The sequence below is a fragment of the Stegostoma tigrinum genome, chromosome 6 (assembly GCF_030684315.1).
Source record: "Stegostoma tigrinum isolate sSteTig4 chromosome 6, sSteTig4.hap1, whole genome shotgun sequence".
NCBI classification, from domain to species: Eukaryota; Metazoa; Chordata; class Chondrichthyes; order Orectolobiformes; family Stegostomatidae; genus Stegostoma; species Stegostoma tigrinum.
The window spans coordinates 91,498,342-91,524,881 of NC_081359.1; the positions used below are offsets into that span (position 1 = coordinate 91,498,342).

The window sequence follows — 26,540 nt, forward strand, 5'->3', positions numbered from 1 at the left end:
ACTCCATTGCATCATGTGTGGATCTGAAGCACAAGAGGGGAAGAAAAAGAACTGCAGGGTTATAGACGTACAGGATTCAACCGTAAAGGGGAACAGACAGGCATTTCTGCAGCCACAAAAGAGAGCAGTATGTTGCTTCCATGGTGCCAGGATTGGAGATATCAGAGAACTTCTGCTGGATATTCTGAAGGAGGAGGACAAACAGATTTGGACTGTGATACATATTGGTACCAATGGCATGGGTACGAAAAGGCAATGAGGTCCTGCAAGCAGAATTTAAGGGTCTAGAAAGTGGATTAATAAACAGAAACCAATTGATAATTTCCGGATTAGTTCTGGTCCCACATGCTAGCGAGCATAGAAATGGGAGGTTAAGCACAGATAGAAGAATGGGACCATTGTTGACATCAGTAGAACCTGTACAAGGCAGATGTGTTCTACCTGAGCCACAATGGGACCAGCATCCATGAGAAGAGATTTGCTAATGATGTTGGAGAGTGTTTGAACTAATTTAGCAGGGGGCATGGAATCATAGAGAATGTTAGCAGGGAAAGATGATAGGTCAAAATTAGAAGAGACAGCAAATGAGTCAGTGTAGCACAGAAATTGTAGGCCACATGAGGCACAGGGAAGTTTGGCAACATTGGATGGTATTTATTTTAATACAAAGAATCAAATGAACATAGCAGATGAGTTGAGGACACAAATCAGAACGTGGGGGTAATAATGTCATTGCTGTCAATGGGACATAGTTAAGAGTGGGGCAATATTGACAGGTCAATATTCCAAGGTACAGGCTCTTCAGGAAATATGGAGTGTATAACTCCAACATCTTCCAAATAAAGATAAAGGGTGCCACTAAAAAGTTGAGCAAATCCTGGACATCAAGGCATATTCAAGGGATATCCAAGATTAGGTACAGATATAAAAGTAGGTTTATGGTAGATACCAAGTGCCCAAAACAAAAGCCTATAGGAGCCAAGAATGCATAACGGATAACTTTATGAGGGACAATGAGAGCAAAAAGAGGGCATAGAAAAATAATGGCAGCTAAAACAAAGGAAAATTTTAAGTTACACTATTTTATAAGTACATTAAGGGTAAAATAATAATTCGAAAAGAATAGGGCCCTTAAAGACCACAGTTCTAATTTGTGTGTAAATTGAGAGATTAGCGTAGAAAGAGGGGAGGTTTTGAGTAGTCTGGCAGGGTTGCAAGAAATGTATCCCAGAGTTTTGAGTGAGGCAAGGGAAGAAATAAGTGGGCCTAGCAATAATTTCACTTCTTCTGGCTGCAGAAGAGGTGCTAATGACAGTCAATATATTTCAAATATTCACAAAGATAGCATGGGATAAACCGAAAAACTACAAGCCATTCAGGCTAATGTCAGTAGTGGGGAAATGACTGGAAGCAATTCTAAAAGACAAAATAAATCTGCACACATGGAGGTAGGAATTCGTCAAGAACAGCCACCATTACTTTGCTAAAGGAAGGTCATGCCTTAGCAACTTTACTGAATTTTTCAAAGAGGTGACCAGGCATGTTGATGAAGGCAAAGCATTCGGCATGCCTACAAGGACTAAAGCAAAGCCTTTGATAAAGTTCTGCATGGGAGACTGATATAGAATCTAAGAGCCCACAGAATCAAAGGAAATTTGGCTAACTGGATCCAGAATTAGCTGAGTGGTAGGAAGTAGAGGGTGATGGTCAAGGAGGGTGTGTGAATGGGCGCCTAAGGTCAGTGGGAATACACAGGGATCAATGTTGGGCCCTTTGCTGTTTGTGGTATACACAAATGATTTAGACTTGAATTTATGAGGTTTGATCGTAAGTTCCTGAATGATACAAAAATTGATGCAGTGGTAACTAGTGAGAAAAATAGTCCTAGATTAGAGGAGGATATGTACAGGCTGATCAGATGGACCGATCAGTGGCAAATGGAATTCAATCCAGGAGTGAGGTGATGCACTTGAGCAGGACAAACAAGCAAGGGAATACATGATGAACAGGATCAGAGGGGCCTTGCTGTGCATATCCAGTAGTCCCTTAAGGTGGTGGGATCAGGTAGATAAAAGTGGTTAAGAATGAATATAGGATACTTACATTTATCAGCCATGACAGGGAGTTTAAGAGCAGAGAGGCCATGCTGAAACTATAAATGGCTAGCGAGTTTTGAGAAGATTTGTAGCTCAGGTTGAGGTTCTGGATGTGAGTTTGCTCGCTGAGCTGGAAGGTTAGTTTTCAGACGTTTCGTCACCATTCTAGGTAACATCATCAGTGAGCCTCCGATGAAGCGCTGGTGTTATGTCCCGCTTTCTATTTATCTGGTTAGGTTTCCTTGGGTTGGTGATGTCATTTCCTGTTCTTTTTCTCAGGGGATGGTAGATTGGCTCCAAGTCAATGTGTTTGTTGATGGAATTCCGGTTGGAATGCCATGCTTCTAGGAATTCTCATGCATGTCTCTGTTTGGCTTGTCCTAGGATGGATTTGTTGTCCCAATCAAAGCGGTGTCCTTCCTTATCTGTATGTAAGGATACGAGTGATAGTGGGTCATGTCGTTTTGTGGCTAGTTGATGTTCATGTATCCTGGTGGCTAGCTTCCTGCCAGTTTGTCCAAACACACTAAAACAGCAGCTAATGAACTTAATAGACCCTATACAGACAACAAATAAAACGAACGTCATCTACAAAATACCTTGAAAGAACTGTGACAAACACTACTTTTGAACACAGTCCGCCGATTTCTCAGCAACAAACCCAAACAAACAGACAAAACGGGCTCAGAAACCATAACCACTCTCCCCTACATCAAAGACATTTCCAAAATGACTGCCAGACTACTCGGACCTCTTGGCATCAGGGTAGCCCACAAACCCACCAACACACTAAAACAGCAGCTAATGAACTTAAAAGACCCTATACAGGCAACAAATAAAACGAATGTCACCTACAAAATACCTTGCAAGAACTGTGACAAACACTACATTGGACAAACAGGCAGAAAGCTAACCACCAGAATACATGAACATCAACTAGCCACAAAACGACATGACCCACTATCACTCGTATCCTTACATACAGATAAGGAAGGACACCGCTTTGATTGGGACAACACATCCATCCTAGGACAAGCCAAACAGAGACGTGCGCGAGAATTCCTAGAAGCATGGCATTCCAACCGGAATTCCATCAACAAACACTTTGACTTGGAGCCAATCTACCATCCCCTGAGAAAAAGAACAGGAAATGACATCACCAACCCAAGGAAACCTAACCAGATAAATAGAAAGCGGGACATAACACCAGCGCTTCGTCGGAGGCTCACTGATGATGTTACCTAGAATGGTGACAAAACGTCTGAAAACTAACCTTCCAGCTCAGCGAGTAAACTCACATCCAGAACTATAAATGGCTGGTTAGGCCACAATTAGAGTTATGTGCGCAATTCTGGATTCCACATAATAAAAAGGATATGTTTCTGCACTAGAGAAGGTGCAGAGGAAAATTTACCACAATGCTGCCTGAGCCGAAGAGTTTTACTTATTATACACCAGGGATGTTTGCCTTGGAGTAGACTTAACTAAGTGGGAGACATGATTGAAACGTATAAGATCATGAGGAGTACAGATAGGATACTCAGGAGGAACATTTCCTGTTGGTGGAGGGATCAATGACCAGAGGACATACATTTAAGATAAGGGCAGGTGGTTTGGAGGGAATGGAAGGAAAAATCTTTTTACAGTGTTGTGGGAATATAAAACTTAGTGCCAGTGAGGCTGGTAGAGACAGAAACCCTCAAACTTTTAGTGTTTAGATGAACAATTACTACGATATGTCATAAAAGGCTATGAGCCAAATAGGATTAGAATTAGACGTGGTGGATATTTTTGACAGGCATATACTCGATGGGCCGAAGTGTCTCTGTTCTGTGCTGCAGTCCTCTATGACTTTCTAAGATATATGCTTATTAAACAATGAACATCAATTCTCAACTTGAGGAGGTTACATTTATGTAATATCAGTCCAAATACTCACTAATGCTGTGGCTTTACTTACATGAATTGGTTTGGGAATTTACCAATGTGGAGGTACATAGCTATACGCAGGTGTTCCTTGAGTCCTGTATGTTGGCACAGAAACAGGATGTGGTCCTAGTTGAGTGTGTTGTGGCGTGGTCAGCAGAGTTCCTTGAGTGGCACAGGAGATAAAAATCTAGATTAGTACAGATTTTTATTTGAAGAGCTTTGTTTCTGTATAGAAAAAGAAGATTGTGACCCTTTTAAAACAGTTACTGCATTACTTTAATATATTATTCACTTTGGATGCATCACAGCAGGTAATAAGAATATTCAGCAATTCTTATTTCAACCCATAGAGCACAAGAAGAGTTTTTTTTACAGAACACCATGGATCAAATGATTTCCCTTAAACATGTTCCCTAATGACTTTCAAATTTCACAATGCTGTTAAGATGCTTCTAAAAGTAGATGAGTAATTTAGAGACAGTTTTCTTTTGATGTATTCAACTTGCATTTTTTAAAAAAATCTCAGTTTATGCCTCCTAAGCTGGTGTTATGCCTGTTTTCTCCTACCACAATTGATGAAACCAACTTTTGGGAACTTGAACACCATTGCCAAGTACTTTGCTTAAGCTAAAGCTCCTACTACGTTCAGACACCTCTGCCTTCAGTCTGATTCCCTTGGGTGCACTCTTGCTCGGCAGAAATATCAAGTCTAAATTTGCGCCCACTTTATAACAACCACTCATTTTAAAGCAATGAGTCCCACATGAAATATGGGATACTTGAAGAATGTGATGAAACACTAAATAATTGCAAGCATTTACATTTTTCTTTCACTTGCTGATCAGCAAATCATCCTGTTATGCTTGGGGTTTAAGTACACAATTGGAGAATATTAAATTATTACAATGAAAAATAGGTGGTAACTTTACCAAATGATTGACTGTTTATGTGCAAGTTCAGATGAGCATGTTAGCACAATAAGTCATCAGTATTACAGCAACCATAAAAGGGAATCCAAAAATCTTCTATAAGCAGATAAATAGTAAAAAGGTGGTAAGAGCAGTAAAGATGATTAGAGAGCAAAAAGGGACTTACACAGTTTAATACTGTGGTATTAGATTTATCTATCTTCTAATGGTAAAGTATTATGTTCAGGTCATGGTGAAAGAGATTCTTAAGGTACTAGAAGGGTTTAAAATTGATATGGCAGAGAATGTAAATAGGTTGTTGGTACTTAAAATAAGGTACCAGGAACAAATGAGATGCTTCCCAAAGAGAGTGAAGGGAAGTGTAGGGTACAGAACATTATTTTCCAATCTTTCTTGAACTCAAGGATGGTACCAGATTTAAGGTAAATATCAAAAGAAGCAATGACGACATGAGGAAATACCTCTCTGCACCACATGATTAGGATATGGAAGGATATCTCTGAAAACATGATCAGAGTCAATTAAGGTTTTTCAAAAGGAATTGCATCACTGTGAAAAGGGGCAAGAAAAGTGCAGAGCTAAAGCGAAAATGGGAAAGAATACATGAATTGCACCTTCAGAGAGACAGCACAGACCTAACAGTTCACGAAGGGTGACATGATCTTTGAAGTGTTTACATACAAACCTAGGAGTTCAGAAGTGTCTTTGCTACAGGAATCCCCGCAGTGGGAAACTGCAGTACAACTAGCTGAGGAAATTTAGATGTTAACTGAAATCATGCAGATGTATAAGTAACCACCTTCAGCATACACAGAATAAATATATTGAAAGGTGCATGCCATGAAATAAAAGAAAATGCTAGAAAAATTTAGGAGGTCTGACAAGATCTGTGGTGACAGAAAAAGTAAACTTATCAGGTTGACGATCCTTTGTCAGATTAAGAGATATGAGGGGTACGTTTGGGTCAGATAAGACTCTCCCATGCCTTTTGTTTTAATGGAAGTGCCTCAATGATTCAATTCTCAGTTGGGCACCTTACCATAGTATAATTATTTGTGGTACTTGCATCTTCGGAGAGAAGGGATGGACTAAAATTTGCACATCAAGTGACATATCAAAGATAAACTGTTATAGTAATGTACACATTCACAAAAACTATCAAGCATGATATACCTGCTGTCATTGCCATGGTTGTCCCGGCAACCATTCCCATAGCCATCCCATTGGTCCGTGGAGCAGGGACAGAAGTTGGATAGATAGCAGGTTGAATGCTATTAGGTTGCACCACTGTGGTATGATGGATTACGTGAGGCTGGGCTGCATACACAGGCTGTGTGTAATAAGCCCCCTGCTTAAAAAAAGAATCAAGAGATCAGCTGAAGTCCTATAGCAATATTTGACTAGGACTAAATGTCATACCTACAAAAAAAAATCAATGATAGACTCAAATTACAAACATCAAAACATCAACAATACTCTACCACAAATGCTACAGAACTCAAGAAAGTGGCCTATTACTGCCAAAAGGCAATCAGTGCTATGCAATAACAACAATAAGGACCATTATTACCAGTGAAGCTGCAACCGAAGATTGCTAAAAAAAATTAGCTGAATACATGCAGAAACAGAAAAAAAGTGACTTTTGCAGTTATACTGCTGTACATTGATTAAGTCTGAATCCTCGCTTCTCTTGTCAAACATTTAAGATACTGTAAATCTAAGCAACACAAACCAAACAAATGAGAACTTAGCCTTTTACAGAGGGCGCTTTGTTTTTTTTTTGCTTCCCCCGTGTCTCACTGTTAGATTCGAGTCATGAACCTATCACTGTCTGTTATACTTTTCTTTTACATTTGATTTGTTACTGTCACAAATACAGCTAGAAAGATCCATTGATGAGATCAATGAGTTAGCACAAGATCCAACTGGACTACATTTTCTTTTGATACTGCCCAAATTCTCTCAACTGTCCATTTGGAAAGACGCCGTACAGTTGTTGGCAAACAAAGAATCAACTTTCTAATGGGTTCTAACCAACAATCACTGTTTATAACTTTTCTTGAAATTGGTAACTATGGAACACAAAAGAAAAACCAAGAAAACCACTGAGCCCAACACGTCTGTGCTAGACTTTTACCCCACCAGCTAATTATTTGATCCCACAGTTCAACTTGATTTCCATACTTTTTGATATTTTGTTCATGAAATATGGGTGCCATTGACTAGGCACCCGAATCTGAGGCAACCATCAGCAAACATCCTCACTTCTGACCTCACGGTGGAAAGGATGGTCATTGAGGAGCAGCTGAAAATAGCTGGGCAGAATCCTACACTGAGGTACTCTTCCAGTCATGTCCTGGGGCTGAGATGATTCACCTCTAATGACAAAATTATTTCCCTTTGTGTTAGGCATGAATCCAGCCAGCAGAGACATTTTCTCATGATTTCCTATGACTCCACTATTATTACTGGGGCTTCATGCTACCATACTTGGTCAAATGCTGCCCTGATGTCAAGAGCAGTCACACTCACCTCACCTTGGGACATGACCTTTTTGTCCATGTTTGGACTAAAGCTAGAATGAAGTCAAAACCTGAGTAGCGTTGTAGGAATCCAAGCTGATTTTCAGTGAGGAAGTGATTGCTGAGCAACCATTGCTTAAATGCTCTGTCATTGATCCCTTCCATCACTCTCCTACTCAGATAGGGAGGTAATTAGCCACATTGGACCTTTCCGGCTTTCTGTGGACAGGACAAATTTGAACAATTCTCACATTGCTGGTTGACACTGATCTTGTTGTTGTACTGGAACAGCTTTACAAAGGACATGGCAAATTCTGCAGTAGCAGTCTTTGGTAATACTGTCAAAATAAGCTAGGGCCCATAAACCTTTGCAGTAATCAGTGCCTTCAGATTTTTTTTTGATATTATGTGGACTGAACTGAATTGGCCATAGACTGGAATCTGGGATGGTGGATGTCCTTAGAAGGATGCAGAGATGAATCATTCGTTTGGCACTTTCAGCTGAAGATTGTTGTCAATGCCTCAGCCTTGCCATTTGCACGAAGATGCTGGACTCCCCCATCATTGAGGATGGTGACGTGTGGAGCTTCTCCTCCAATCAGTTTTTAAATTCACCACCGCCATTCTGAATGTGACTCCACACAATCTGAAAGCAGTCAATTGAAACTACTGAACATTATCTAAAATTAAGGCCATTCAGTTCCAACACCTCCACTAAAACAACTTATCAGTTGACTAGACAATTCTAATGTTGATCTTATTCACCTTTAATCCTACACAATAAAAATGCCAACATATCCATCCCAGATAACAAGGTGTAGCACTTGATGAACACAGCAGGCCAAGCAGCATCAGAGGAGCAGGAAGGCTGACGTTTCGGACCTGGACCCTTCTTCAGACCCTTCCACTTCTGAAGAAGGGTCAAAGCCCAAAACGTCAGCCTTCCTGCTCCTCTGATGCTGCTTGGCCTGCTGTGTTCATCCAGCTCTACAGCTTGTTATCTCAGATTCTCCAGCATCTGCAGTTCCTACCATCTCTGAAACAATATCCTATCCCACACTGATATGAACAAACAGTATCCCAATTTCCTAATGCATTACTTTTCATAATACAACAGAATCATAGCAAACAGAACTGGGTCCATGCTGGATTTCTGCAAAAGAACTGATCTGCTCCCACTTTTTTTTTCCAACTCAGCCTTGAAATATCCTTCTCTTCAGGTAATTTCATCACTTTTGAGAGGTCCAATTGAATCTATCACCACCACACTCCTAAACAGCGCATTTCAGTTCCTAACCACTCACTGCATTCAAAGAAATTCATGTGTTGTTTCATTTTCCAAATATCTAAAGTCTGTGTTCTTCTAGTTTGCTAATCCTGCAGAAATGCAAACGGTTTCTCCCCATCTACTCTGTCCAACTCCCTCAGGACTCTGAACACTTTCACAGCATCATTTCTTAATTTCTAATTCTGGAAAGAGAATAATGCCAGCATTTCCAATGAATGCTCCTCACCTTTGGAACCATTCTTACAAAACTCTGCTCTGATTCCAATGCTTTGCATCGTTCCTGAAGTGAGAGACTCAGAATTGGACACAATACTCTGGATGAGATCAAACTATTTTCTTAAATCAGATTAGCTTCCATGCACTACTACTTTCTGGCCCTCTTTGTAAAGGCAAAGATCCAGTATGTTTTATTAATTGCTTTCACAACCTAGTACGCCACATTATTTCTATAACTATACGCCTTGGTCCCAGCTTATCCACTTCCTTTAGAATTGTACACACTCACTCTTACTTCCAGCCAAAAGACTCATCATTAAGTTTTACCTGCCACATCCATTCCAGTCAAGTCCATTTTTTTCTCAAAAGACTCTCCTCTATTTTCCTTAAGAGTTAATATTTCCACTTTTGTCTCATGTGCTAATTCTGAAACTGAACCCTTCATACCCAAGTCTACATCATTAGTACAGAGCAATAAAGACAGGAGCTTGAAATACCCAATCCTGTGGAACTGTATAATTGTGGAAATGTGCAACTTCTTTCAGCCCATAATGCAACCATTCACCACTACTGTTTCCTATCACTCAACCAACTTTGTACCTGTGCTGCCACTGTCCCTTTTATTCCAATGACTAAGTGCCACATAATGGGCTCATCTGCACATCTTTTGGAAGTCCATGTACACCCTATCGATTCTCTTTGGAGAAATTAAATCGGAGATCATATGCATCAATATTTACGTTGATGAGAGCTGCAATTACGTTAATACAACACAATAAAGAACTGCGCAATTACAGAAATCCAGTTATTTACTTCGACATGTGTTACTTGAAACGCAGTTGAAGCATTGGTGATACACAAAACCCACAAAGTAAATACAAGATACTGCAACCGAAGTGACAAAGTTACATTTAAAAATTTCCATTCATGGAATCAAGCACAGCAAAATTGTCACTGTTCTCACATGCAAACATGAAAGTTCATTCAATCTTCTGGAATTTTTGCATTTCCATTTGGTATAATATTTACCTGGGCATACAGATTCTGCTGTGGATAGGCACTTCTAATAGGATACATGGCAGTCTGGTAAGGGTTTGGAGATGGAGAATATGGGGGAGGTGCACCATTACTCTGAGAAGGTGCTACCTTGTAAGGGGTTCCTCCAGTGTACCCTAGAAAAGATAAAAACAATTAAAATGACTAGAAAGTTATCAATACAAACCTTTTCTAAAATAGTTTTTCTAAAATAATTATGGGCACGGTTTTTGAAGTTAAATTTGGTATATATCCAAAGCACCAACAGTTCATATCTTAACTACCATTACCAAATTCAAATCATATGATTCCTGTCTTGTTAAAATATCTTTAGAATCAAGTAAGTAGTAGCAGAGTTCTAATTTGTACCATGAATTCAGAAATTAAAAACTAAAAATTCAATATTTAAACAGCAACCACCCACTAAACTGAAAATAATAAACATAACAGTAATGGATACATTTCATAATTAACTAATGGAAAGCATGCAACAATATTTCTACTCATTCCAAAGGATGCTGTCGCACACAATTATAGCATACTTCAGATAATTGCTGACACATCATTTCGTTACGAACGTTAATGGTCTAGAGGGTACTAGTGTGATATTTCTCAGTGAACTAGGTTTCAGATTTGTTTTCTTTGTCACTAACAACTGTACCTTCTTCCCCACCCCAGTCATCAGCTTGGAGGATTTGTGTGTTGCAAGTTACTGAAAGTGTAAAGGGAAGGTGGTGGCTCTGTGGTAATGTTATTGGATAGCAACCCAGTTAAATGTTCTAGGGACACTGATACAAATCCCACTGTGTCAATTGATGGAATTTAAGTTCTCTTAACAATAAAAATCTAGTATTAAAAAAGTATTGACCACAAAGCTATCAATTGTTGTAAAAACTCTGGCGGTTCACAGAAAGGCCTTTGAGGATAGAATATTTCTATTATTAGCTGGTCTGGTCAACTCATGATCTCAGACACAAAGCAATGTGGCTAAATCTTAACTGCTCCGTGTATAAAAAATAGCTCCAGAGAAATGTAGGTATTTTACAACTAGTAAGAAAAGGGTTGTCTCATTGTAAAGGGTTTAGTTTAAATGTTCCAGAACACAACTGCTTGGTAAAACCCTGAAGGGGTTATGTGAAGTTGAGAAAATCCATACTCAGATACACCACAGATCATGGAACAGGCTAGCAGTTTCTCATGACCAGGAACTGAAACCACAGCTAAGTAAAACTAGTTCAGAGATAATAGGAACAGCTGATGCTGGAGAATCTGAGATAACAAGGTGCAGAGCTGGGTGAACACAACAGGTTAAGCAGCATCAGAGGAGCAGGAAAACTGACATTTCGGGTCTGGATCATTTTTCAGAAAATTTTTCAATCCACAGACTATGAATCGATCAAAAGAGCAAAGCTCACTATATTAAGATCTTATCTCTGAAGCTTATTAAATTTTAAGACTACTGGAAAGAAACCTAACCAAGAATTTGCAGACATTGCAAGAAGAAAAAGATGCTGTGGGAACAATAGTTTGGACCACTGGAGTTAGAAAAACAATTAGGAACATGAGATAAATTAATTTCATGGAAGAATTCTAAAATAATATTCTAATTAACCTGAAGGCTTATTTGAGTGAGAATAGAAGTGTGAAACATCAGAGAAATAACAGCATTGGTGGCTACCGATGACATCTGACATGGGAATCACAAGGAAATTGGAGTAATATGAAATGAGGTTTTAAAAATTATTAGTTCTATGGAATAAACCGAGGATTCTGATGTAATAAAAGGGCAGAAACCTAACAGTGACGTAAACATGTTTCACTTTAACAAGACATAATAAAAATAATTCCTGTAAACTAATGGGACACCCATTGTAGTATGAGGAACACCTGAGGAATCCTCTGAAAAGGGTGCATCAGGAAAGGAAACAGCTAACAAAACTGTAACAGTGCTACAGGAAAGAATATTCTCTTAGAAGCTGCAAGGAAGGGAGAAATCGCTTTGGACAGTTAAGATAACATTTCTTTACTTATTGAGAATAAGACTTCAACATTTTATTTCGAGAGGAGAGATACTTTCTTACTGCTTTAATCAAAGGACAAACCAATGAATACATTTGGAGAGACTGGAGGAAGTCGGTTACTGATGACACAACGTGTCTTCAGATGAGGGTGGGTGCTCTTTAATGAAAAGACAACTGGAATTATCCTAACAGATTACAAATCATTCTCATCACATAGAAGCGGATTAAAGAGCGGTAAGATGTAAGAGTAGACTGAGACTGCTTTACCAAAATCACGAAACCAGAGCTTATCTGGAATAGTAAGTGAAGAGGATGTAGCTGGATTGGAACAACCAGAAGTAGTAAAAGGAAATGATATCCCACACAGGATCTTCCTGGATTGTTCTGCATAGTGGCCAGATCTCACGCCCATAAAATTAGGCAAGAAGCGGAAGAGTCATCGAAATAGCAAGATGACTTAGAAATTCAGTCATCTGACACTATTTTTAAAAACCCAAGTCAAAAGGAAGGTGGTAAAGAGAATAAGGTTGGCATATTTTGCCAATTTTCATTAACAGAAATACAACAGACAGTTCCTGAGTTGAGACTGTTATAGCAAACATCCTACTCAAACAATGGCACTCGGATATTGGTTCTGATTTAAAAGACAAACTTAATTAGAAAAAATGACCACCTCAAAGCGTCCAATAAGGAATGGGCAGCAACCTCAGTTGGTAGTTCCATGTGAATATTGTGACAACCTTTTCATGAGCAGCTCAGGAAAATCTAATGGCATATCAGTTGGGTATTAAGAAACGGCAAGCTAACATGTCAAAGCATTTTTGTTGGCCACTATTACAAAGATATGGTCAAGTTTTACCAGATATGCCATTCCTTGGAGGGGTAGGGAAACCCCAATTAAACCTGCACCTCTAATACAGATAACTTTCAAAAGAAACATTAACCGGGATCTTATGATTTTGCAGCATTTCTACCGAAAACCAGGACTGGCAGTGTCTTTTATCAAGTAAGGATGCTTCAATCAGATTTCCAGAAGCAATGCCTTTGGGAAAAATTACAGCTAAGAAATGCTTGGGGGGAACGTCAGTCAATTTTTTTAAAAACAAAATTATTCAAAGTAGCACAATCAGATCATTGATCAAATATGAATCGCAACTATTCAACAGAATAATGAATAGTTTGGAAACCAAATAGGTCAACTTGTCTACAATCGCCGGGGCCATTGGAAAAGCTGCATCAAATATTAATCAGCTTATGGTCAGGATGTCCTGACGATTAGAATAAATTGCTTGCTATGTGGGATGCTCTATGAATCCACAGGATTCGGTCCTTTTGAACTGATATATAGATTCCAGTGTTTCAATATATCCATACATGTCGAACATTTAACTTTGTTTCTTTATTTTTCTACTTTGTACTTGAAGATTTTGTACCTAGCTACCTCCATACCTAAGGTGGCACCAGAAATGATAACATCGCACACTTTACATTGTACAGATGTACTTCAGTACCCGTGGGAATAAAACCTAATTCTAATGCTGCATTAAGTAGCCAAAATCTCTCAGACTTATGTCTGTTTTATTTAGTACAACTTTTCCTTCTGGGCCCTTTCCCTACCCAAAAGTCAACACCCAACTGACAAAGAATTTACTCATTTCTTTTAATCAACATGTTCAGAGAAGTTATTACACACCTCTGAAGCAGATGGGACTGTTTATTTTGAGAAGGCCAAACTTTGGAATTTTATTGTTGGACACAAGAGATTAGCTGTCTCTGAGGACCCATTAAAAGCAAGGTTCACTGGGCCTTACCAAAGCAAAAAAAAACTCAACGTAGTGAGTATCCTGACAGAAGCTTTTTTTTTGGGGGGGGGGGGTGGAGGGGAGAGAAATAAATGTCATTAATATGCTTAAGCAATAACCTGATCGGGTGATACCCAAAATCAAAGCGTAGCTTACAGTGGTTAAAGAAATAAGGAGTGAAATAAAAATCAGAATTGCAGAATGAATTGGAAATTTAAAATTCAGATTTCAGCCCTCCAGTAATTAAATTGGACAATACAGAGGTACCTAATGTTAGATGGAACATTATACAATCTACCAGAAAACTGAAGAATGTAAGTTCAGAAACCCGTTACAGACTCATAAATCCAGTTGTACAAATAGGTCAGGAAAGCTGTCTTGGGGCATTTGTGACGTATGAGATGAGATGTACTACCTGTAAAATGCGGTAGCATGATAGCTCAGTGGTTAGCAGTGCTGCCTTACAGTGCCTTGGGCCCAGGTTTGATTCTACCCTCTGGCAACTGTCTGTGTAGAGCGTGCACATTCTCCCCATGTCTTAGTGGGTTTCCTCCAGGCACTCCAGTTTCATCCCACAATCCAAAAGATGTGCAGGCTAGGTGTAGAGGTGACATTCCACTCCCGCACATCCCAGATGTCCAAGTTCTTTAAGGACCCCAACTTTCCCCCCACAGTGATCGAGAACGCCCTTGACCGCGTCTCCCGTATTTCCCGCAACACATCCCTCACACCCCGCCCCCGCCACAACCGCCCAAAGAGGATCCCCCTCGTTCTCACACACCACCCTACCAACCTCCGGATACAACGCATTATCCTCCGACACTTGCGCCATTTACAATCCGACCCCACCACCCAAGACATTTTTCCATCCCCTCCCCTGTCAGCTTTCCAGAGAGACCACTCTCTCCGTGACTCCCTTGTTCTCTCCACACTGCCCTCCAACCCACCACACCCGGCACCTTCCCCTGCAACCGCAGGAAATGCTACACCTGTCCCCACACCTGCTCCCTCACCCCCATCCCAGGCCCCAAGATGACATTCCACATTAAGCAGAGGTTCACCTGCACATCTGCCAATGTGGTATACTGCATCCACTGTACCCGGTGCAGCTTCCTCTACATTGGGGAAACCAAGCGGAGGCTTGGGGACCGCTTTGCAGAACACCTCCGCTCAGTTCGCAACAAACAACTGCACCTCCCAGTCGCCAACCATTTCCACTCCCCCTCCCATTCTCTAGATGACATGTCCATCATGGGCCTCCTGCACTGCCACAATGATGCCACCCGAAGGTTGCAGGAACAGCAACTCATATTCCGCCTGGGAACCCTGCAGCCATATGGTATCAATGTGGACTTCACCAGTTTCAAAATCTCCCCCTCCCCCACTGCATCCCTAAACCAGCACAGTTCGTCCCCTCCCCCCACTGCACCACACAACCAGCCCAGCTCTTCCCCCCCCCACCCACTGCATCCCAAAACCAGTCCAACCTGTCTCTGCCTCCCTAACCGGTTCTTCCTCTCACCCATCCCTTCCTCCCACCCCAAGCCGCACCCCCAGCTACCTACTAACCTCATCCCACCTCCTTGACCTGTCCGTCTTCCCTGGACTGACCTATCCCCTCCCTACCTCCCCACCTACCCTCTCTCCACCTATCTTCTTTACTCTCCATCTTCGGTCCGCCTCCCCCTCTCTCCCTATTTATTCCAGTTCCCTCTCCCCATCCCCCTCTCTGATGAAGGGTCTAGGCCCGAAACGTCAGCTTTTGTGCTCCTGAGTTGCTGCTTGGCCTGCTGTGCTCATCCAGCCTCACATTTTATTATGCAGGCTAGGTGGATTGGCTATGCTAAATTGCCCAGTGTTCAGGGATGTGCAGATTAGGGGGATGGGTCTGGTTGGGATGCTCTGAGTGTCGGTGTGGACTTGTTGGGCCAAAGGGCCTGTTTCCACATTGTAGGGATTTTATGATTCTATGATACAGTAGCAAGTGTGAGAAAGTACCAAGTTGACACTGAATAATAAGTCACAGCAACTGGAGTTTACTTAATTTGATCGTGTTGAAAGTAGATGGATCTATTGTGAACATATCGAAAAGTCAATGTAGTAACAAAAGCAATCTCGTTTCTCAATCCATAATTGGAAGACTTTATTACGATGGTTGGACGAGCAGAATTCTTTATGAAAAAACGTTAAAAAGATAATGGCAAATTCCACTGACTGATACAGCCAAAGCAATATTAACTTTTGTACCATGGAATGTACTTTATCAAGGTAAAGTCATGGTATTTGGAATGAAAAACATACTAGCAACTTTTCAATATTCAGCCATCAAGCCTATCAAAGGATTCCACAACTGGTTATCTACACAACTGATTTAGTTGCACTCAGCAAAATTTGGGATGAACATTTACAACCCTTGAACAAATTATGTGATTGATTACAGTGTCAATTTGGTCATTAACTTGCCTAAGTGTGAACTTGCCAAAGCAAAAGCAAATTATTTGGGCCACACTGTGGGACAAGGTCAAAGAGCATATAGAGAAGCAAAAATAAGGACTATCTTACCATTTTCTGTGCCTGAGACGAAGAAAGAAGTTGAGAAATATATTGACATGAGAGAATTTTTATCAATGTTCATTACAAATTTCAACATACAGTGGCTCCTTTGACAAGTTCATTAAAGAAAGGCAAGAAACATGAATGGACCAAAAAATATCAAAATGCCTTTGACAAACTGAAAGCTGCACTAACTACCAGGCCGCTAATAACTGCACAATATTATGACAGCCATGTCAAGTGGCTGTTGGTGTTGATGCAGTGTATCTACAACATTTTGAATTCTACACATCTAACAACCCTGCAAACTGCTGTTTGCCCAGATCAGAATCCTCTCATTTTTGTTGAAAAAATCCAGCAAGTTGAGATTATTCCACAGAATATAATGCTACAACCATACAGTTTTAAAGTCATACCTGTGGCTGGAAAAGGCAATATTATAGCATATGTTTCATGCATAACAAATAAGATTTTAAAAAACCCTGAATGCTATAAAAATCAGCATCACAGATTGCTGGAAAACTCAGGTCAGGAGCAATAACTCTGGAGAGAATGCAGATTTAACATTTCAGGTCCACAACTTTGAGTTCTGAAGAAGGGTCACTGGACCTGAAACATTAACTCTGCTGTCTTTCCACAGTGGCTACTAGACCTGCTGACCTTCTGTAGCAATCTTTGTATTAGTTTGTGAAAAAAACAAACATTGATCAAAATGGACTGAGGTAGAAAATGAGTCTTATGGAAAGTCCTTGTGTATTAAGATGAATATTGTTCCTGGCAAAGTAAAATTGGTATAAATAGAGTAGGATAATAAAATGTGAGGCTGGATGAACACAGCAGGCCCAGCAGCATCTCAGGAGCACAAAAGCTGACGTTTCCGGCCTAGACCCTTCATCAGAGAGGGGGATGGGGTGAGGGTTCTGGAATAAATAAGGAGAGAGGGGGAGGCGGACCGAAGACGGAGGGAAAAGGAGAGGAGAGTATAGGTGGGGAGATAGGTAGGGGATAGGTCAGTCCAGGGAAGACGGACAGGTCAAGGAGGTGGGATGAGGTTAGTAGGTAGGGGATGGAGGTGCGGCTTGGGGTGGGAGGAAGGGATGGGTCAGAGGAAGAACAGGTTAGGGAGGCAGGGATAGGTTGGGCTGGTTTTGGGATGCAGTGGGTGGAGGGGAAGAGCTGGGCTGGTTGTGTGGTGCAGTGGGGGGAGGGGACGAACTGGGCTGGTTTTGGGATGCAGTGGGGGAAGGGGAGATTTTGAAGCTGGTGAAGTCCACATTGATACCATTGGACTGCAGGGTTCCCAAGCGGAATATGAGTTGCTGTTCCTGCAACCTTCGGGTGGCATCACTGTGGCACTGCAGGAGGCCCGTGATGGACATGTCATCTAAAGAATGGGAGGGGGGGTGGAAATGGTTCGCGACTGGGAGGCGCAGTTGTTTATTGCGAACCGAGCGGAGGTCTTCTGCAAAGCGGTCCCCAAGCCACACCAGGTACAATGGATGCAGTATACCACATTGGCAGATGTGCAGGTGAACCTCTGCTTAATATGGAAAGTCATCTTGGGGCCTGGGATAGGGGTGAGGGAGGTGGTGTGGGTGCAAGTGTAGCATTTCCTGCGGTTGCAGAGGAAGGTGCCGGGTGTGGTGGGGTTGGAGGGCAGTGTGGAGCGAACAAGGGAGTCACGGAGAAAGTGGTCTCTCCGGAAAGCAGACAAGGGGGATTCTCCAGCATCTGCAGTTCCCATTATCTCTGATAAATAGAGTAGGTATAGTGGCATAAAAAAAATTGGAGGGAAAATCTGTCATTTAAAGGTATCTTTTCATTTCTTTGTGGCAAGGAGGTGTGAAGAAGGTTTATGATATCTTCCTATTATTTGGAAATTTGGGTTCTAACCAAGTATGATTTGTATTTTTATATTGTGTAGGTTAAGGAGAGAAACACAGAGTTTAATTTAGGTTTTGAGCGTAGTGCTGGTGTATCTGGAAATATATTTCCATATATTTAAAGGCAGCTTTTTTGTGGAAAAAAAGCTTCTAACATGAATCTTTTGTTCTTAAGAAAAACAGCATAAGGAGAATAATATTGGGTTGCTGCCTAGAAACAAGGAGATTATGACACAGGGAGATGGAGACAAATACAGAAACAATTTCCTGCTAAAAAAGAACAACGATTCAGAAAGATAGGCACTGTGTCGGTTTCTGTTAGAGAGAACAGATGTATGACAGCAAAACTGCTGTTAGCATACCAGTCCCCAACACAGTTTAGGTGAAAAATCCTGTGTGGGTTAATGTCAGCAAGAGGAAAACCCCAGAAATGGAAGTCTGTGGAGTAGAGTTTATGGAGCCCACATTAAGAAATAAGGTAATTAAGTCAGCAATTTGGTTATGGGTCTCACGAAGAGACATTCATTAGACAAACTATCAAGTAAAGGTAGAGATTTACCAGAAAGAAACCAAGAACAGCTGTGCCCATTGAATAATGAGCCAAATGGAAACACGGTGACCCTTCACTGAGATTTAAGTACATGTATAGCTGTTGTTGAGGTTTAAAAAGAGTTATACCTTTATTTACAGTACTTCCAGAGAAACCATTTCAAATTGTTATTACAGTGTATAGTAGTCTGTTTTTTGTGTAATAAGTTTTTTGTGTAATAAATTTTTATCTTCTTTTGTAAAAGTACATTGGCAGCCTCTTGTGAATATGTTCAGGGACTGACCGCCATGGCAATCAAAATTCAATGGAGCTATGGTATATCAAGCCGGATCTTATGTTGGAATCTGACCTGTCCAGTATTATCATCAGCTAGGATCATGAGCAAAAAAAACAATTTTTTTTTGGATCTGTAGAACAAATTTACAACTTGTAGGATTGAAAATCTATAGTTTATTTTCATTCCAAGTGGCATGACATTTATTGGGCCACGCCATTTATTGGGCCCTAACTTCACAGGTACCCAACTTTCTAGATCGTATTTAATGTGCTTTAATAATGCAAATTTGACAAATTCTTGAAACTCATTAGAAGGTAAAGAAGAAAAACCTATTTTTTAAGGCTACTCAACCACAGGACATCGATTTTCACAACACAAATTATACAGCACATCAAACTTGTGTATGCATGAAATTAGCATTTACTAACCCAGCAAATGCTGGATAAATATGAAAAACCAAGCTCAGAACCAGATCATATTGTGCAGTCAAGGTATAAGTGTGGTATGGGTAATATATTTTGCTGTTGTAAGAATTGCTTGTTTCAAGTACAATCTAGAACTCAGTGGAGTTTGTTTAAGATTATAACTAACTACCTGGACCAATGGAAATTTCAATTCAAAATGTGGGGCTACTACTTAATCTTACATTCAAAGTGTACTGCATGTCTTCTATATAACTGAACATTTTATGGCTGAAATAATTTAATAATGGGATGGTATGTTTAATACAGAGTAGCTGTGCACTTGACTGACTATGAATCTGTACGTTGGGAAAGCTTTATGTATATTTTAGGCAAGATAATTCTACACTTAATTATGCAAGCATAGTTTTCAAGTTATATATCTTCACGATAAAGGTGTGCAATAACCCTTAATGACATACATCTCAAACTACTTACTGTGTGCAAAAATGGTCAAAAGGTTTACACAAAAATTATTAGAATGTCTAAATTTCAAAAGCAAAAGATGCAGACTTCAGGAGTTATGCATCTGTCAGATGTGGCAATGAACAGAGGCCACATTTCTCTCCCCACCATCAGCCCAGGATTAAAAAAAAGAAAATTACATTAATCAGCCATTTGTTACAAAGCACAATTAATAGATGTCTGAAAGCAGACTAAGGGACTATCGCTGCTAGAAGTTGTGGTCCAGGGAAATATGGAAAGATTGAAATGCGAATGGAGAACAATAGCAGGGTCAAAAGAGACTCTACATTATAAGCTTGTCTCCAAATGAAACATCACTCTACAGATGAAGCAATTTGAATTCAAGGATTTCATCCCATCTCCAAATAATGACAGGGAGAACAATATAACACTATCGTCAAGAAGAACTGTTGTACTTGCCTACTATGTGGATATGCTTTTGAGTTTCTTTTTAAACCAATAAAGTCCACAAAAATAATCTGTTACCATTACATATAAATAGGTTTTGATCTTATTAGCTGTGCATGATGATTTTGGCACGCAGACACAAAATGCTTCAGTGCTACTAGTCTGAACTAAGATTAAAAACATTTAAGTTTGGTATTTAGTACTAGTAAGATTGTTCTTATAGTTCAACCTAACAATTGAATGGAGACTGACAAACCAACCCTGGTTGCCAAATCCTGCATTACAAATTACCATGATATTATAGGTAACTAGAAAAAAAAACTACTGTTTTGGGAAGAGAAATTTGTCACCTGTATCTCAGAAACCAGGTTACTGCAGGTTTAAGCTACGTCCTGTTGCTGCATATCAGAATAAAGAGCCCTAGATTAGATACACCAGGAGCTTTCCTCATTTCTACTGGCCAATAACTACCAGGTCAAAATTATGTTAATTTCTTTGCAAGTGCACTAGAACTTGCAAGCTCATAAATCATAAACCTATACTTTATTTTTTACATTACTTTATATTTCCAATCTTATTTCCTGCAGTACATCTGCTTGAAAGCAACCTTTTCTCTTGGAGTGAGACTTAGAGTACTGCACCCAGTACATAAAACTTATACACTGGGGTCAATGTCACTATACTCCCCTGGCCGAACATAATTCAGCATCTAGTCCATCTGCTAATTTGCATTGAAAATAACCAAACTCTCTCGCATGCATACGCACATTCATACCCCAACTAACTAGGTAATGCAAATTGCCTTGCCTCTTAAAAAGGACTTACCTGTTTGACGTAGAGAAATTGGACGTGGCCAGCCTTTTGGAAAAAGTCATGCGTACAGTACAACCTGTCCACAAATATAATCTACAATCATTTTAAAATATTTGGCCCTGCCCAATTTTCATTATATTAGGGAAAATGGAATTTAGATCAGACACATTATAAAATGCTTTCTCCAGCTAGGTTTTCTGAAAAGAAAGAGAAAAATAGACCCTTCAAACTGGAAGCTTTCCATTTTTCGAATGTTTTCACATTGTAAAAACTCTCCATGAATAATAAGGAGAGAGCTCCTCCATCAGCAGCTCAGATGTGTCCTGATATTAAGGAGATTCCTGTGAACTGCTATGTTCAGTGGAGCTGTTTCAAAATGAAATGGAAAGGAGTCTTTTCAGGTTAAGGAAAACAGGGGTAGGAAAGGGGGAAACGTACAATGAAAATGATAAACAATACAAAAGTATCTCTTACCAGGCGAAGATTTAAGATCCAGGTTTGGGTGAAGGTGAGCATTGTAATGAAGATATTAGCATAAATCTTGCTTTGGAACAAATGCAGTCCCTATTTCCAACTGCTAACATTGAATCTGAATTTATATCTAAACAATCTAGAACACATTAGTCTGGGCCTAATTTTTGTTTTACAAATATCACATTGCAGTGAAATCTGTATAATGAGTTTACAAATATTGAACTGGACAGCAGCCCTTCTTTTGATGAAGGACTCAAGAATGTGAACTGGTGGGTGATTTACTTCAAAATTCACAATTTTGTTGGCATTCGCCAGCAATTCCTTCTTTTCCTGCTGCTTCTTTTTCATACATTGGCGAAAAGAACAAATTCTGCAATTGCTGGTAAACAGGAATTTAGGCCATACAGGCAAATTTGGCTGCGGTCTCATTATTATATTGGAGCACAACAGTAAACAAATACTGTACCAGTTTGCTGATAACAAACTGTATAAAGGCTTTTCTACAATTAGTACTGTAGCATCTGTAAAGTGGTTTGATACATTTTACATAATAAATATCTCCAGTACAATGATTATAAAAATTCAACGTAGACTACAAAATTCAGTTTGGTAAAGAATAACTTAATATTTGAATTGCGTTTTTTACCCCAGGTTTACTTCAGAAAGCAATGATTCTATTTACAGTTAGGCACTTCACAGCACAGAAAGTAGTTTGAGATTCTTAGTCATTTTCATCCTTAAGACTGCATTTAAACATAATGTGTCTACCACGTGAAAAAAACTCATCTCTAATATGTGCAGAAGAGACATGGTCTAACTAAGGTTGGGCAAGATCTTCAACTTGGAAAGCTTGCAAGGATACAGAATTATTTGTCCTCTATAGCTTTGAACTGTAGCTTATAAATTTGACTACTCTCTCATCTTAAGTATTGCACACAATCTAGATTTACGTGTTTTGGTGAACTCATCAACATAAAATGGATTTTGTTCTAACCTTTATTTTGTAACAGCCAAGTTTAATTTTTTGGAAATATTTTTTAAAAAACTATAAATTTTACAATTATCCATTACTTGTACTAACTTGTTTCAGCATCCAATTTATCATTAGTATGCCCTACCTTCATATATGCTCTACAGAGTGACTCTCCATCTTCATAAGATGACGTCCACAACTTACTTTTGCTAACCCAAATTTATACAAGGCTTTGTCAGAAGCAGTGTCAGAAAATATTTAACAGAAGTCAAAACTTAAATGGCTGACCCATTATTCCCCAGGACTCTTCTGCACATTGTACTTCACAAAATCAATCAGTTCAATCAAGTTCTACAGTATAAAAGGGAAAAATGTGTTTTATTTACTGAATGATGCAGAAGAAGCTTGGAAAGTTCTGCTCTCAGTGCCAGCATCGACTGGGAGATCATAAGTACCCTCAGAGGCACCAGAAGTTGATGTCTGTGGCCAGCTCTGCCTCATCATGAATAAAGCTTGCACAGAGACAGAAAAGGGTGTTACAAAACAAGCTGTTCTCAACATTTTTAACAGTGCAATGATTTATGACCCCACAGAACTGAAGATTTAGATTACCTTCCCCAGGAAACAATTTTCATCAGTAAGAGTTTAGTAGTGCTACTATTTTTTTCCTGCAGCTGTGTCAGTCACTTCTTTTACTGCACGAAGCTCTCAAACAGTTCTACTGAACGGTACAGTATAAACACAACTTAAGTAGGAGAAGAGCACCTCCTACTAGAAATTTCCCTACTTCTTCAATAACAGGATGAGTACACAGCATATACATATAAATTATCTCCTGGTATCAACAAAATAGTTTCTCATTTTATTATTCAATTCAGCAACCAATTAAAAAGCTAAAATCTGATACCCACAAAATATTTGGGTTTTTTCGTTTACCTTTACACAACGTTTTAGTAAAGGCAAAAATGGTTTGAATCATCTCTACAGAACAGTCTTAATGTCCTCAAGCACTAACTGGAAAAGCAATGTTTAAAATGTTAATCACATAAAATATGCTGCTGTACCAAAGAAAATGAGCATGTTCTGCAAACTGATTTAGAAGCATCTGGTCAGCTACATTAAAACAAAGAACTGCGAATTTTAGAAATTTGAAACAGTAACAGAAATTGCTGGAGAAACTCAGCAGGTCTGGCAGCATTTGCGGAGACAAAGTGTCGCTCGATTTCTTTTTTTATCCCCTGTCCCGTCTCTTCCCACATATGTTCACAATTCTTCTGACGCTTTTGTCAGTTTCAGAATTTCCAGTTCACTGGCACCAGGGCCTCCTCTTCACCATGGGCATCCAATCCCTTTACAGATCATTCCCTATCAGGATGGTCTCAGGGTTCTCTGCCTCTTCTGCAGAGAAGACCCGAATGTCCCCTGTTGCCACCAGCACCCTTCTTCATCTGACCAAACTCACCCTCATTTTGATTAACTTCTGACTCCCCTCACTTTCTTCAGATCGAAGGTGTGCCCATGAGTACCAGTATGGGCTCCAGGAATGCCTGCTTCTTTGTGGGACACGGAATATTCTTTGTTCCAATCCTACTCTGACCTCTTCCCACAATTTTTTCCTCCAGTACATTAACATTATTAGTGCTGCTTTACCCAATGTTCAGAATTGAAAAATTTATTAATTTTGCTTCCAATTCCCACCCTGCTCATCTTCACCTGGTCCATCTGACTCCTCCCTTCCTTGAAATCGGCTTCTATTTCTTCGGACAGGCTACCCACCAATATCTAATACAAACCCATTAACCAAACTATAAACTCTCACAGACAACAAAAAGTGTGAAGCTGGATGAACACAGCAGGCCAAGCAGCATCCCAGGAGCACAAAAGCTCAAACTCTCACACCCTCCTTCCTGTAATGATGCCATTCCATTCTCCGAGTTTGTGTCTCCACTGCAACAGTTCTGATGATGCTACCTTGAGCAGGGAGTAACCCATTTTGGGATGGCAATTAGAACACGCAATACACAAAGAAAAACGGAGAATATTAAGAGGAGTAGAGAAAATGAAAGCCTTGGAGAGTATGCTCATAGGTCCCTAGAGGTAGCAGGTCAGGTACCTAGAACATAAAACAATACAGCGCAGAACAGGCCCTTCGGCCCTCCGTGTTGCGCCAACCTGTGAACTAATCTAAGTCCATCCCCTACACAATCCCATCGTCATCCATATAGGTAGATAAAGTGGTAAAGTCAGTACACAGGGTGCTTTCCTTCACTGAATGAGATATTGAACACAACTGTAAGGATGTAATACTGGAACTATATAAGACACTGATCAGGCCATAACTGCAGATGTATACACAAATCTGATCACTGCATTACAGGGAGGACAGGACTGCACTAGAGAGCACACTATGGGGATTTACAAAAATGTTGCCAGGGCTTGAAAACTGAAAGTATGGGGAAAGATTCTCTCCTGACATCTCTGCCTAACTCATTTTTCTCCTTTAAGACACTTTTTGAAGCTTACCTCTGATCAAGCTTTTGGTTTTCTGACCTAACATCTCCTTGTGTGGCATGGTGTAATGAACAACCTTGGGACTAAAGGAGTTAAATAAATATTGGCTTCTTTTTATTCATTCATGAGATATAGGCAAAAAATAATACTGTTGCTTTTAAACAGACATTTTGCTTCACCAGGATCACTACATCAGTGAGCACAGGGATGACAGATAAATTGAGTCTTGGTATGGATTAAGACACAGGCAGCAGAGTTTTGGATCATCTCAAGTTTATGGAGAGCGTGGAAATGTGGGAGATCAGTTAGGGATGTTAGAATATGGCGACTACAGGAAAGAAAGGCATTTAGTAGATGAACTGAGACAGATGTAAAGTTGGTGATGCTGCAGAGATGAAATAGGAATTGGTAGTTAAAGAAAGGATTTGGGTGGAGAATGAAAGCAATGGTTCAGTCTTGCAAATATCTGACTGAAGACAATGTGGTTATGCAAGGATCCAAGAAAAAAAAAGTCTTCTCAACTTCCTTTTGCCTAGAATACTGCTATCACATCTATCACAGCACTTAAGTTTTCCTCCTCCTTCAGGGAACCTTCAAATAAATTATCATGGTGCCAAATATTTGACAGATTTTTTTTTAAATTGCAGGAGATTCCAACTCAGACGCAGAGCCACAATTAAAAGTCTGGATTTACATCAGGAATACAGTAAACCAGGTAGGAATTTCACGTACAGTTAACGACACTGGAATTTTCTATTTACCACTAGGGGAAGGCAATTTTTTAAAAAGTTTTTAAAATTACTCCCATCTGTAACAAATGAACCACGATGAAGGATTTTAAATACTTTGCTTTAATCATTATTCCTTAGAAATACCCCATAATATTTACACGGATTTTAAAATAAAACTAAACATTAAATATATTCTTAGGCCTCTCGTGAGTAACTTTTTATAAATTATTGCACTACAAAGCATTTTTTCTAAAACAGAACTTGGAGCCTAAAATGAAGCACAACAAGCACTGCAAATAGCTTGAAAGAAAAGGAAGAATTTTATTTGTATCACAAGCACTGAATATTTCAAAGCACTGCACAGCTAATGGAGTGGTTTTGAAGCATAATCACTATTGTACTGTGGCTGCAGAAGCCAATGTGTGCGCAGCAAATTCCCACAAACAGCAATGTGAATGTGACCAGATTTTTTGATATGTTTATTCAGGAATAATATTGCCCAAGAGACACCTGAGATAACTCTCCTTTCCTCATCTCATCCTTGTTCATCTTTGAACAGTGCAATGAGATCTTTTACGTTTGTACTTGCAGTTAGATTTTGTC

At 39.7% G+C, this 26,540-nt stretch overlaps 1 protein-coding gene across 4 annotated transcripts in view; it reads right to left on the reverse strand.

The window, feature by feature from the left end:
- The window catches only part of fam168a (family with sequence similarity 168 member A), a 105,797-nt gene that overhangs the window by 17,618 nt on the left and 61,639 nt on the right, over nucleotides 1–26,540 (reverse strand). The window contains exons 4-7 of one of the 4 annotated variants that reach the window (XM_048532270.2): nucleotides 23,082–23,207; nucleotides 10,010–10,152; nucleotides 6,128–6,302; nucleotides 4,057–4,187 (exon numbers count right to left, since the gene is read on the reverse strand). In XM_048532270.2, coding sequence (XP_048388227.1) covers nucleotides 4,075–4,187; nucleotides 6,128–6,302; nucleotides 10,010–10,152; nucleotides 23,082–23,207 — 557 coding nt within the window. In that variant the 3' untranslated portion in view covers nucleotides 4,057–4,074. Of the gene's footprint in view, nucleotides 1–4,056; nucleotides 4,188–6,127; nucleotides 6,306–10,009; nucleotides 10,153–23,081; nucleotides 23,208–26,540 lie in introns of all 4 variants that reach the window. The other 3 variants (XM_048532269.2, XM_048532273.2, XM_048532271.2) reach the window with 3 other exon arrangements.